The 14,519-nt window shown below is 32.4% G+C and overlaps 1 protein-coding gene across 5 annotated transcripts in view; it reads right to left on the minus strand.

The window, feature by feature from the left end:
- The window catches only part of LOC127737231 (E3 ubiquitin-protein ligase TRIP12-like), a 113,657-nt gene that overhangs the window by 90,934 nt on the left and 8,204 nt on the right, over window positions 1–14,519 (minus strand). For 4 of the 5 annotated variants that reach the window (XR_007999281.1, XM_052247764.1, XM_052247765.1 and 1 more), the window contains exons 2-4: window positions 9,584–9,720; window positions 2,958–3,605; window positions 2,537–2,739 (exon numbers count right to left, since the gene is read on the minus strand). Coding sequence is in view for 4 of the 5 variants with exons in the window: in XM_052247764.1 (XP_052103724.1) it covers window positions 2,537–2,739; window positions 2,958–3,605; window positions 9,584–9,678 (946 nt within the window). In the remaining variant the exon portion in view is untranslated. Of the gene's footprint in view, window positions 1–2,330; window positions 2,355–2,536; window positions 2,740–2,957; window positions 3,606–9,583; window positions 9,721–14,519 lie in introns of all 5 variants that reach the window. The other variant, XM_052247766.1, reaches the window with a different exon arrangement.

Genomic DNA, 14,519 nt, shown 5'->3' on the forward strand with positions numbered 1-14,519 from the left:
ATAACGGGGCCCAAAAATCAAAAATCTAAATACATGGTTAGATTCAGCATATCAAAGAACCCCATATATTCAATTTTTGTTGAAATCAAACAAAGTTTAATTTTGGACCCCGATTTGGACCAACTTGAAAACTGGGCCCATAATCAAAAATCTAAATACATGTTTAGATTCAGCATATCAAAGAACCCTAAGAATTCAATTTTTGTTAAAATCAAACTAAGTTTAATTTTGGACCCTTTGGACCTTAATGTAGACCAATTTGAAAACGGAACCAAAAATTAAGAATCTAAATACACGGTTAGATTCGGCATATCAAAGAACCCCAATAATTCAATTTTTGATGAAATCAAACAAAGTTTAATTTTGGACCCTTTTGACCTCAATGTGGACAAAGTTGATAACGGGACCCAAAAATCAAAAATCTAAATACATGGTTAGATTCAGCATATCAAAGAACCCCATATATTCAATTTTTGTTGAAATCAAACAAAGTTTAATTTTGGACCCCGATTTGGACCAACTTGAAAACTGGGCCCATAATCAAAAATCTAAATACATGTTTAGATTCAGCATATCAAAGAACCCTAAGAATTCAATTTTTGTTAAAATCAAACTAAGTTTAATTTTGGACCCTTTGGACCTTAATGTAGACCAATTTGAAAACGGAACCAAAATTTAAGAATCTAAATACACAGTTAGATTCGGCATATCAAAGAACCCCAATAATTCAATTTTTGATGAAATCAAACAAAGTTTAATTTTGGACCCTTTGGACCTCAATGTGGACCAATTTAAAAACGGGGCCCAAAATCCAAAAACTAAATACACAGTTAGATTCAGCATATTAAAGAACCCCATGAAATCAAGAATAAAACCCCATTGAAATTGGTCAAGAAATAAGCAATTTATAGGAAGTATCTTCTTTTGCACAATCCTGTGCTATTAAATATTTCTTGCTATTGCGCAATACTGTACAATTGACAATTTCTTGCTATTGCGCAATATTGTGCTATTGGATATTTCTTGCTATTGCGCAATACTGTGCAATTGAAGATTTCTTGCTATTGCGCAATACTGTGCAATTGAAGATTTCTTGCTATTGTGCAATACTGTGCAATTGAAAATTTCTTGCTATTGCACAATACTTATTATATAATAATTTACACATCCTGTTTGGTGTGTATCTCCTACCATATCATTATTATTTGATTTTAAATATAAATCAGAAATAACCAACTTAAAATGGAAAATTTTAAAAGAAACAAAAAAGGAAAAAAAAATAAATCCCCCCCCCCAAAATTTTTTGAACCCCCATTATGATTAATCACCCCCAAACTCAATCCCAGCCTTCCCTTTGTAGTATGGTACCTTGCAGTACAATTTCAGAGAGATCCATACACTTGAACACAAGTTATTGTCTGGAAACTAGAAAAAAATGTGTTTTTTGGCCCCTTTTTGGCCCCAAATTCCTAAACGTTTAGGGCAATTACCCCCAAACTCAAACCCAGCTTTCCCTTTGTGATATGGAACCTTGTAGTACAATTTCAGAAAGATCCATACACTTACACACAAGTTATTGTCATGAAACTAGAAAAATGCTTGTTTTTTGCCCCTTTTTTGGCCCCTAATTCCTAAAATTTGGAGGCAATTACCCCCAAAATCAATCCCAGCATTCCTTTAGTGATATGGAACCTTGTGGTACAATGTCAGAGAGATCCATACACTAACACACAAGTTATGTCTGGAAGTTACAAAAATGCTTATTTTTGGCCCCTTTTTGGCCCCTAATTCCTTTACTGTTATTACCATAACCCCCAAAATCAATCCCAACCTTCCTTTTGTGGTATTGAACCTTGTGGTAAAATTTCATAAAGATCCATTCACTTAAACTAAAGTTAGAGTGCGAAAACCAATGTGTCTTCGGACGATGCCGGACGACGCGAAGACGACGACGACGACGACGACGCCAACGTCATACCAATATACGACCACAAAAATTTTTTTGCGGTCGTATAAAAAGTCTCTGTGCAGCAATATCCCACATGTTTTAATTTTTAACAAGTGACTGAGCCTAACCACTTGTATTAATTTGAAAAGCAGAGGACCAAAGAATAAAGATGTAAAAACTATTGAGTTATTAAATGTATGCAAAGAACTAAATTATCAAAGAAATTATTGCGGGCACAAAGGGATTTTTACATCAGGAAGCCTATTCACAAACGGCTGTTCAGGGTACCCGGTATGCTAAATTATGGAAAAATAAATCTCACTTTTGGACCACAAAAATTTAAGCACATAAATATAACATGCATCTCCATGATTATCATTACCTGTCAGAGATGGCTGACTGCCACCTTCTTCCTGAGGTCTACCTCCATCATTTTCAGTACCTATCAAACCTTACAAATTCTCTACTACTAAGGATGTCATTACCTGTCAGAGATGGCTGACTGCTACCTTCTTCCTGAGGTCTACCTCCATCATTTTCAGTACCTATCAAACCTTACAAATTCTCTACTACTAAGGATGTCATTACCTGCCAGAGAAGGCTGACTGCCACCTTCTTCCCGAGGTCTACCTCCTCCATTATCAGTATTATCTTCTTGTCCTGACATCAGGCTACTGCTGTTTTGTGGTTTGGCTCCCCCTCTGGATGTCCCGCTCTCACTCCCACCTGCTGTATTTAGGAGACTGCTGCTACCAGCAGGACGCTTTGATGATGAAGCGGAACGCCTACCACTAGTTTAAAGAAAATTGATAATTATTTTAAATTCTCAGTTTTAACAATGAAATTTATGTCTTATAATGGTGTTCAAAGGTAAACATGATTTTATTAATTTCATACAAATAGCAGCAAGCACCAAATATAGATTAAGTTTTTAGTTCTAATTTAAAAGAACTGTTGTACATGTATTGAAATTTAGTATTTACAAGAGTGAACAACAGGTTTATCTTACCTGCTACTAGCACACGATCCCGTTTTGCTTCTTCGAGTGCGCCGTAAGCTATCAAGCTCCGGCGACAAGGATTTAGAACTAGTACTACTAGAGCGTCTTTCCTTGCTTTTCCTCTTCTTCTTGTCACTTCTAGATTTCTTTGAAGGATGAGTACTTTGTGGGTTTTGAACACTAGTATGAGCAATATCCACCTGAATGTCTTGAGTTCCTTGGCTTGTGTCTACACTTTTCCCAACAACTTTTATTTTAATATCCTCTAAACTATTGAAACTGCTTTTCCTGTCCCGACTTCTAGTTCCAGACACTGACCTTGACCTTTCTGGATAATAAGGTATCCCTGGAACTACTTCTGCCTCTAAGTTTGATCTTAGATTTTTGGAAATTGTATATTTATTAGTATCAGAGTCTTTTTCCTCTGTTTGTTTTGTGTCTATGGTTTCAGCGTTCACAGCTACAGCTTGTAATTTAGATTTTTTATTTTTCTTCTTCCTAATTTTCTCTTTTTTATTTCTTAATTTCTCTTTCTTTGATGGTTTCAAACCTGTTCCTGACAATTTACTTTGTTTACTGGTAGTTGGACCTTCCTGTGAACTTGGTGCAAATCGCTTCTTTGATTTCTTCTTCTTGATTAAAACAGACTGTGAAATGCTGTAAAAAAAATCATTTTTTTAAAACTAAGAAGCTCTTAAATTTTTTATAATGTAAAACTTTATGTTTTCTAAATGTTATGAAATTCTTTGCTATGACTATATCTTGCTACAATTAAGGGTTGTTGTCAAATTACATTTAAAGAGGGGTAAGGTAAATGGACAATCTCTTGGATTTTTATAAATATTGTATAGACTAAAGTACATGAAACTTTTTGTAAACATAAACAAATATATTAACCAGAATATTAACCTATAGGAAAAGTAAACTTATGCATTCCCCGTTTACATTCACAATGTTATTACATATAAAAGGTTGCTAATGTCTATGTCATTTGATCTCTGGTGGATGGTTGTCTCATTAGTAATCATACTTTATCTCCTTATTTTTATATAGATAAATGTAGCCATTGAAGTTAAAAAAAAATAAACTGTTAACACAGAGATATGTCTTGCCTTTTTGTTATTTTGATAATGCAAATGTTGAAATTAAAATAGCAATACTTTAACATGTAGGTTATGCAAATATTCAAAGTCAATGAACCATGACTGAAGGTACAGGGCTGAACAATCTCCATGGAAATGAGATAAGCCAATACAAATACAAATCCATACCAAATACCATTGACTTATCATAAGTCATTCCATTTAAACAAACCTAAACACAAACATTAACTTGTAAACTATGTAAAAGTTTCAAAGTCAATGAACCATGATGAGGGGGTGGGGCAATAATTATAATCTCGATGGAAATGAGACTTGCAAATGCCTATACATTTGCATACCAAATATCATTGACTTAACATTCGTGGTTCATCTTTTGACTGATCTAATCACAAACTAATACATGTAAACTAAGCAAAAGTTTCGAAGTCAATAGACCATGACTGAGGGGTAAGGACCAAATATTCTCCACAAACATTTGTTGGTCACAGACTTCATAAAAAATAACTAAAAGAACCCTATTTTTTATGCCTATAAATTTCTACCAGGTTTTTTTTAATTTGCACTTTTGGTAGAAAATCACAACAAAATTGTGGGCCTCCAATGCAATATGCCATAGGCAAAAAAATAAGCAAAATGAAAAAGGATTTCTGTTTTTGTACCCTATTTTTCTTTAAGGAGCAAAACCTAAAACACACATACTTTTTTGTTGGCTTAAAATGATATCAGGGGGTCATATGGCTGAGTTCACTTGACTTTTAACAAACCTGAAATCTTACAATGATATCAGGGGTTCATATGGCTGAGTTCACTTGACTTTTAACAAACCCAAAATCTTACAATGATATCAGGGGTTCATATGGCTGAGGGTTCACTTGACTTTTAACAAACCTGAAATCTTACAATGATATCAGGGGTTCATATGGCTGAGTTCACTTGACTCTTAACAAACCTGAAATCTTACAATGATATCAGGGGTTCATATGGCTCAGTAATGTTCACTTGACTCTTAACAAACCTGAAATCTTACAATTTCATTGGTCATAAGAACTTTACCACATTCTAAAAATAGTACATCAAAGGTTCTGTCATATTCATAACGAATAAAAGGTATAAACAATTGTAAGTATTTTGTACACCAGTGACAAAGGTTGTCCTTAAGTATCATGTAATTAAATAATTGACAATGTATGACATGTGTGATGTTTACTGACTCACAAAATGCATGGTTATTCAGTATAAGGTGTTTTTTTTTTATTTCTTTATTCATATAGAACTATATCACACATTGACAATTAAAAAAGCTACAATATATGGTCAGCTATAAAGGGTTATTTTCAGACAATCTATTTTTACAACTTTTAACTAGCATATGTAAGAGATGAATTATTCCTGGTAAAATGTGTCCGGATGGAAATAAATTGCTAGTGTAAAAAGTCCATGGTTACAAAATTTACTAGTATTTTTAGTCCCATGTGACGTCAGTAATTAATAATCACAGATAAATTTTCATAGGTATTCATGTCCATGTCCTTGATATTCCTAGGTAAAAATGTCCACATCTCTTTTTCCTAGGAAAATTGTTTGTACTGAAATAAATCATGTGACGAAACTATGACAAACGAACTGCAAATTGTGCTCGTTTGATAAATATTGAAATTGAAATGCAGACTGACTGATTTTACTGGGGAAAATAATTATGATGATCAATTATGAGGTTGATAAATAATTAACGGATTAGTGACCCATCCCATGGCGATAAGCGGATTATCTGTAATCACAACTTATAACACCTGTTGTAAATGTTAATTAGCTGAGGGTCATAAACTTGACAGAAACAATAAGACAGGTAGAATTATAGTATTTTCATGCGAAAATGTTTTTACTCTTTCCAAATTTAAGTGACGAAATTGATAAGGAATACTTTCATCATTTGAAAACCGTTTCGTAAATGACGAAAATGACGAGCGCTAGCAAAATCACTGCACATGTAAGCAATGGAATGTATAAATGCTATGTTTCAATATTTGTTATCAGTTGTACATAAATCTTTCTTTATTTTTTTAAAGTATGGGTGATTTTAAAAGTAATTTCACTGGACTTTTTTCTTAGGACAATTGATATCACAGCCATTTAACACATATATAACTACACATTTTTGATTCTTTTTTTTAGTATCAAAATAATAATCATACAAATTAGAATTAATATTAAGGATGATCTTTTATAACTAAAATTATCTTTTTCATTATTCAAATATTTTATATTTTTACAATTTAGTTTTTTTTAGAAATTTTAAAATTTCCTAGGAATATAAGTGCCGGCCAGACATATTTTACTAGCTGTAGACTTATTTTCCTAGGAAAAGTTATCCTGGGACTTACTTTTCTAGTAAAATTATGGCCATGGACTTGATTACCTAGGAAAACAAAGTAAGGGGGAAAATTTATACTACTGTACAGAATTACTGTTACACATACAGTTCAGCCACCGCCAAATTTTTTTCTATTCTTTTCTAAAACTCTAAATTTTACACTTGCAAAACAAACGAGCTATTTGATACTGTCATATTTTGGTGGGTTAGACAGACTTTTTCAAAGGGTCTCACAAAACATGTTTAACCCTGCAGCATTTTTGCACCTGTCCCTAGTCAGGAACCTCTAGCCTTTGTTAGTCATATGTGTTTTTTTAATTATGGTTCATTTGTATATATTTTGGTGTTTAGTATGACATCCATTTCGCTGAACTAGTATGCATTGTTGTTTAGTGACCAGCAGAAGCCCTCCTCCAGGTACAGGATTTTCTCACTGCTTTTAAGACCCATTGGTGGTCTTAGGCGGTTTTGTGCTCTTTGGTCGGGTAGTTGTCTCTTTGACACATTCTATTTTTCAATTTGTGCACAAAAATAAACTACTATGGTATATGTATTCAAAATATCAATTTTATGAACAGTATACCAGTAAATACTATGTTCAGTGTTTTCCCTAGGCTGTTCAAGCATTGCGGTACCGCTACGCATAAATTTCGACCGCCATGCTTTCATCATTGCCGCAATGCATCCCGCTATGTGTGAAAATTATAACTGTGTAAAATATTTATTATCGATTTCGAAAGTGAAGTGACAAGTGACCACACTCCACATGTGTTTTAAACTCATCCCACTGATAATTGGATGCATCACGTCGCGCATGCCGGGATTTTACAACCTTCTTGATTAGTTGGTTATATATCGAGACTTCGGTTACATAATAGAAGTTGCCAGTTAGCTGATAAATAATTAGTCAGATTTATCTCCAATGCATATCTTTCTGTGCTAAATAAAAAGTTTAACCTTTTCCAGTATAAATTTCACCTTAAAACGGGTGTTTGACATCGTTATTTTACTGCGATCTTTAAAAAGTAGAAATTAAAAATTTGGTATAGTCTCTGGTATTATAAAATAAAACTAACGTAATTTCACCGAGAATGGACAAAACTTTTGTTATAATAAAGTTTCGCAGTTTTTTCATCAGCTATATTTACATCGATGAATTATTTTTTGATTGGTCACAACAATCAGTTATTTTTAGATTAGTCGCGGTTGATTGATTATATCAAAGAATACACATCACAGCCACCGGGCCGAGAAAAAGACGTGTTTTATGAAATATTTAAAAGATTTGATAGAAAAACTTTCAAAACATACGTAGATATTTACGGAAATATTGTTTTTAATAAACTTGTGTTGTTCTACTTTTATTTGAATGGGTCACATGAAGCTTAAGTGTAGCGGATTCATTTGCCGTTTTTTACACAAGTGGGGCTAAATTTCTTTCACTTCGGCAAGATAGGATTTTTACAATTATGAAGTGTTCTAAATAAATCGGACAGGGATGTATTTAAAAACAATAGTTACAAATTGTCATGAACTAAAATGTCTGCTTAGCTTCCAAACAATGTCATCCGTATGTCCGTTTGTCAGGTATTCTTTATTGACGACTTCTGTAATTAACGCAATAAACTTTGTTTTATTGTTTCCTGTAAAATCTCTGTGAAGCAATGATGACATTCAAAGTTTTATTTAACTTCTTGCTGTTCCAAGATGCTGAAACCATTCTATCAGCAAACTGAGGACACTGTTAGTGAAAAAATGTAAAGACATGACATTTAGGCAGACAATGAACAAAGTTGCCAGTCTTGGAACTTTGTATCCTTGTCTGTCTAAGTATGCAGTATTGAGTCTTCCATTGCCAGTTTCAACAGCTGATTGTGACAGGTGTTTTTCATGCTTAAACAGAGTTAAAACACCTTTGAGAAAAAGAATATGCCAAAAAAGTGCTGAATTGCTTAATGCATATATATATCAATTGAAGGACCAAAGGAGGAAGATTTTGATTTTGAAAAATGTGTGGTGACCTTTGGAAAGTTGAAACAGAGGAAGATATCAACAAAATAATGTGTAGGCCTACATGGCATTATTTTGTAAATAACTATTACAGACTGGATTATTTTTATTATTGTTTATTAAGTCTTTCTCTCATCTGTAATAAATACTTTAAAGTTCCATGACTTATATGAATTGCTGTACCTATAATAAAACAATTAGATTGGTATATATGGCTTTAAACATATAAATTATGTAGTGTTACTAATTCTGGAAAAAGAAGCGTCGCGCGCCGCGTTGCAAATTCACCATGGACCCGCCATGCATGAAAAATTTTCTAGGGAAGACACTGTATGTTAATAAAACAAACTATTTAAAGGTTTTGAGTAATGGTAAATTAAATTCATACGATTGAGCTTCTTAAGCCATATTCATATCATGTATAAACAGTCTAATCACTTATCTGGCTTATGGCTAGATAGTTTCTTTTTTTTTTTCCTGCAGTATAAAGTAGATTATCATTGTTTTTAAAATATTTAGATGCAGTTCCACATGTTTTAGTTCCATGCAGAACACAAATAACTAAGAAATCCATATAAACTGAAATGATCTTTCAATACCATGTAATGATTTTTGACAAAATTGAATAATGATAAAATCAAATATCAGAAATGCCATACATGAAACTAGCCATTTAACTATATAGAAGACATGCATGTACGAGAATAATAGGTCATCTCAAACTAGAACACAACATTTGGAAATTTAACTGATAACCCAGAACATTTGTTTTAAGATGTACTCAGATTAATGTACATACAGTAAACCAAATTATAATTAATTTGGAAAAGTTAACTACATTGCCAATCTTTCTATCAATCTTTTTGGATGATTATATCATAATTAAGTACAGAACTTAGAAACATGACAAAGAATAACATGAGAAAGTACAGAACTTAGAAACATGACAAAGAATAACATGAGAAAGTACAGAACTTAGAAACATGACAAAGAATAACATGAGAAAGTACAGAACTTAGAAACATGACAAAGAATAACATGAGAAAGTACAGAACTTAGAAACATGACAAAGAATAACATGAGAAAGTACAGAACTTAGAAACATGACAAAGAATAACATGAGAAAGTAAAATTTTGATATATGTACTTACTTATTGGTTTGGCCTACTTCAACTTTTGAATCTGCCCCAGAATGGTGTCTTCTTCTATGTGACCCCCCAGACTGGAACTCAGGTTGGTCTGCCATAGGCTTGACCCTCAATCTGGCACATGCCAGATGGTAAAAACTCTGCAATGGTGAAAAATTATTCATTATATATATGTTAATGCAGTTTAATCTTTTTTACACAATTTGTGTAAATTAAATAAAATTCATCTGTGTATTTAAAGTTTCGATACTATTAACTATAACTTTTAAAATGTTCTGTTTAAGGTGGATGGGGGTCTTAATTAAAATCCATAGATTTTTTTAATAAATTGTCAAAATGAAGTTTTTATCATGCTTTTTTTCAAAACTATAATAATAAAATGCTTCGCTGGGGCGCAGCTTGATACGACCGCAGAGGTCGAACCCTGAACAGTTGGGGCAAGTATGGACACAACATTCAAGCTTGATACAGCTCTGAATTTGGATTGTTATTAAATATTTGACACAGCATAGGTTTCTGACACAGAAAGAATGTGGTCTAAGAACTTGAATTTTTTTAAATTACCTATTATGGTCCAATGTCCAAAATCAAAATACATGGTTAGATTCAGCATATCAAAGAACCCCATATATTCAATTTTTGTTAAAATCAAACAAAGTTTAATTTTGGACCCCAACTTGGACAAACTTGAAAACTGGGCCCATAATCAAAAATCTAAACACATGTTTAGATTCAGCATATCAAAGAACCCCAAGAATTCAATTTTTGCTAAAATCAAACTAAGTTTAATTTTGGACCCTTTGGACCTTAATGTAAACCAATTAAAAAACGGGACTTAAAATTAAAAATCTAAATACACGGTTAGATTTGGAATATCAAAGAACCCCAATAATTCAATTTTTGATGAAATCAAACAAAAAGTTTAATTTTGGACCCTTTTGACCTCAATATGAACCAATTTGATAGAGGGGCCCACAAATAAAAAATCTAAATGCATGGTTAGATTCAGCATATCAAAGAACCCCATATATTCAATTTTTGTTGAAATAAAAAAAAGTTTAATTTTGGACCCCAACTTGGACTAACTTGAAAACTGGGCCCATAATCAATAAAATGCTTCGCTGGGGCGCAGCTTGATACGACCGCAGAGGTCGAACCCTGAACAGTTGGGGCAAGTATGGACACAAAATTCAAGCTTGATACAGCTATGACTTTGGATTGTCATTAAATATTTGACACAGCATAGGTTTCTGACACAGGATGAATGTGGTGTAAGAACTGGAAAAAATTTAATTTACCTATTATGGTGGAATAGCCATAAACTAAATTGTTTGTTAATTTCAATATATCAAAGAATATGTAGAATTCAATGTTTGATGTAATGTAATAAAGTTGAAATTTGGACCGTTTTTGTTCAATGTGGACCAATTTGGTAACATGTATAAATAATCAAAAATCTAAATACATGGGAGCCCATTTAAATACATCATAAAGGTATTAAAATAGAAAGTGACATCATAGTCATAGCTAAAAATAAACAAAAATCCTTAATCAGCAACATTTAAAGTAATATCTAAAAATAAAATTCCTTTGTAACCATAAAAGCCCATTTAAATACATCATAAAGATATTAAAATAGAAAATGACATCATAGTCATGGCTAAACATAGCAAAAAACCCTTAATCAGCATCATTTAACAGTAATATCTAAAAATGGAAATTACATCATAAAGGTATTAAAATAGAAAATGACATCATAGTCATGGCTTAAAATAAACAAAATCCTTAATCAGCATCAGCAACATTTTATAGTAATATCTAAAAATAAAATTCCTTTGTAACCATAAAAGCCCATTTAAATACATCATAACAGATATTAAAATAGAAAATGACATCATAGTCATGGCTAAACATAGCAAAAACCTTAATCAGCATCATTTAACAGTAATATCTAAAAATAAAAATTTCTTTGCAACCATAAAAGTAAAATAGAAAATGACATCATAATCATAGCTAAAAATAAACAAAAATTTTTTTATTGGCAAATTTTAAATGGAGTTTATTATACTAAAACAATAAATTTGCAACCATAAACATGATAAAACCCCATTTAAACACATCATAAAAGTATTAAATAATTCAACTACATCATAAGGCTATAAAAATAGAAAATGACTTCATAGTCAAGGCTAAAGGTAAACAAAAAACCTTCATCAGCAAAATTTTATATTGGCAAATTTCCAATGAAGTTTATTACACTAAAATTGTTGGCAAATTTCCAATGCATTTATTAACAATAAAGTTATTGGCAAATTTCCAATTTACATAATTTAAAAGCAGTGTAGATGAGATATTTAAATGAGTTTGAATTACCAACCTTACACTGCTTTTAAATAATGTTCTTTACTCAATTATTTGTCTATTAAAATGGAAACCCTTGTTTTTTAACCTTTTTTCCCCTTATTCCTTAAACATTAGAGCCATAACCCCCCCCCCCCCCCCCAAAGCCAATTATTACTTTCCAATGTAACCTAAATTTCCAATATACATAATTTTAAATTTCAATTCCTCATGATATATAACCGTATCATTATTATTTTCTTTCATATATAAATCTGAAACAACCATCTTTAAATGGAAAATTTTAAAGAAAAAAAAAGGAAAAAAAAAAATCCTACCTCCCACACATTTTTTCAACCCCCTTTTGATTCATCATCCCCCACCTCAATCACAACCTTCAATTTGTGGTATGGTACATTGCAATACAATTTCACAGAGATCCATACACTTGAACACAAGTTTTTGTTGCAAACTAAAAAAATCCTTATTTTTGACCAATATTTGGCCCCTTATTCATAAATGTTTGAGCAATTAACCCCAAAACTCAATTCCTACTTTCTCTTCGTGATAAAAAATAACTAACTTAAAATGTAAATTTTAAACAAAAAAAAAAGGAAAAAAAAAATTACCCCTTTTTTGACCCCCGCCCCCTTATGATTCATCACCCCCACCCCCCTTTCCCCCCAAACCAAGCTCAATAACAGCCTTGCCTTTGTGGTATGGTACCTTGTAATACAATTTTAGAGAGATCCATACACTTGAACACAAGTTATTGTCTAGAAACTAAAAAATGCTTATTTTAAACCCCTTTTTAGGCCCCTTATTACTAAACGTTTTGGGCAATTACCACAACACTCAATTCCAGCTTTCCCTTTGTGAAATGGAACCTTGTAGTAAAATTTCAGAAAGATCCATACACTTACACACAAGTTATTATCATGAAACTAGAAAAATGCTTGTTTTTTGCCCCCTTTTGGCCCCTTATTCCTAAAATTTTGAGGCAATTAACCCCAAATCAATCCCAGCATTGACCCTTTGTGATATGGAATCTTGTGGTACAATGTCAAAGAGATCCATATGCTAACACACAAGTTATGTCTGGAAGTTACAAAAATGCTTATTTTCGGCCCCTTTTTGGCCCCTAATTCCTTAACTGTTGGTACCATAACCCCCAAAATCAATCCCCACCTTCCTATTGTGGTATTGAACCATATGGTAAAATTTCATAGAGATCCATTCACTTAAACTAAAGTTAGAGTGCGAAAACCAATGTGTATTCGGACGACGACGCCGGACGACGCCAACGTCATACCAATATACGACCTCAAAATTTTTTTGCGGTCGTATAAAAATCTAAACACATGTTTAGATTCAGCATATCAAAGAACCCCAAGAATTCAAATTTAAAAAACGGGACCCAAATTAATAAACTGCTTCGCTGAGCGCAGCTGGATACGCCCGCAGAGGTCCAACCCTGAACAGTTGGGGCAAAAATGGACACAATATTCAAGCTTGATACAGGTCTGAATTTGGATTGTAATTAAATATTTGACATGACCTACATCTATTATAGGTTTCTGAATAAATGTAGTCAAAGAACTTGAAGTTGGTTATATGAATTGAATTTATATTCAATTAAAGATTTCTTGCTGTTGTGCAATACACTGCTGTTGCGTTATACTTAGTAAATCTGTTGTCAGACTATAAACAAATAAAATTTATAAAATTCTAAAGGGAGCTTACATCAATAGATATAAACAGTTTACCAAAGTTTCATACAAATTGCTGAAAGCATTTTTGAGTTTTTGTCTGAAAACTGGAAAATCCCCCCTTTTTTAATGAATAAACCCCATAATTCGGAAATGTAAAATCTAAAATTTATAAAATTCTAAAGGGAGCTTACATCAATAGATATCAACAATTCATCAAAGTTTCATGAGAACTGCTGAAAGCATTTTTGAGTTATTGTCCGAAAACTGGAAAATCCCCCCTTTTTTTATGAATAAAACCCCATAACTCGGAAACGTAAAATCTAAAATTTATAAAAAACCAAAGGGAGCTCATGTCAATAGATATAAACAATTAACCAAAATTTCTTGCAAGTGGGTGAAAGCATTCTTGAGTTATTGTCCAAAAACTGGAAAATCCCCCTCTTTTTAATGAATAAAACCCCATAACTCGGAAACGTAAAATCTAAAACTTATAAAAAACGAAAGGGAGCTCACGTCAATAGATATAAACAATTCCTCAAAGTTTTAAGCAAATTGGTTAAAGCGTTTTTGAGTTAATGTCCGACATGTTGACGACGGACGGACGGACAGACAGACGGACGTACAACGGTATACCATAATACGTCCCGTAAACAGGCGTATAAAAATCTAAATACACGGTTAGATTTGGCATATCAAAGAACCCCAATAATTCAATTTTTGATGAAATCAAACAAAGTTTAATTTTGGACCCTTTTGACCTCAATATGAACCAATTTGATAGCGGGCCTACAAATAAAAAATCTAAATACATGGTTAGATTCAGCATATCAAAGAACCTCATATATTCAATTTTTGTTGAAATCAAACAAAGTTTAATTTTGGACCCC

The sequence above is a fragment of the Mytilus californianus genome, unplaced genomic scaffold (assembly GCF_021869535.1).
Source record: "Mytilus californianus isolate M0D057914Y unplaced genomic scaffold, xbMytCali1.0.p SCAF_4, whole genome shotgun sequence".
NCBI classification, from domain to species: Eukaryota; Metazoa; Mollusca; class Bivalvia; order Mytilida; family Mytilidae; genus Mytilus; species Mytilus californianus.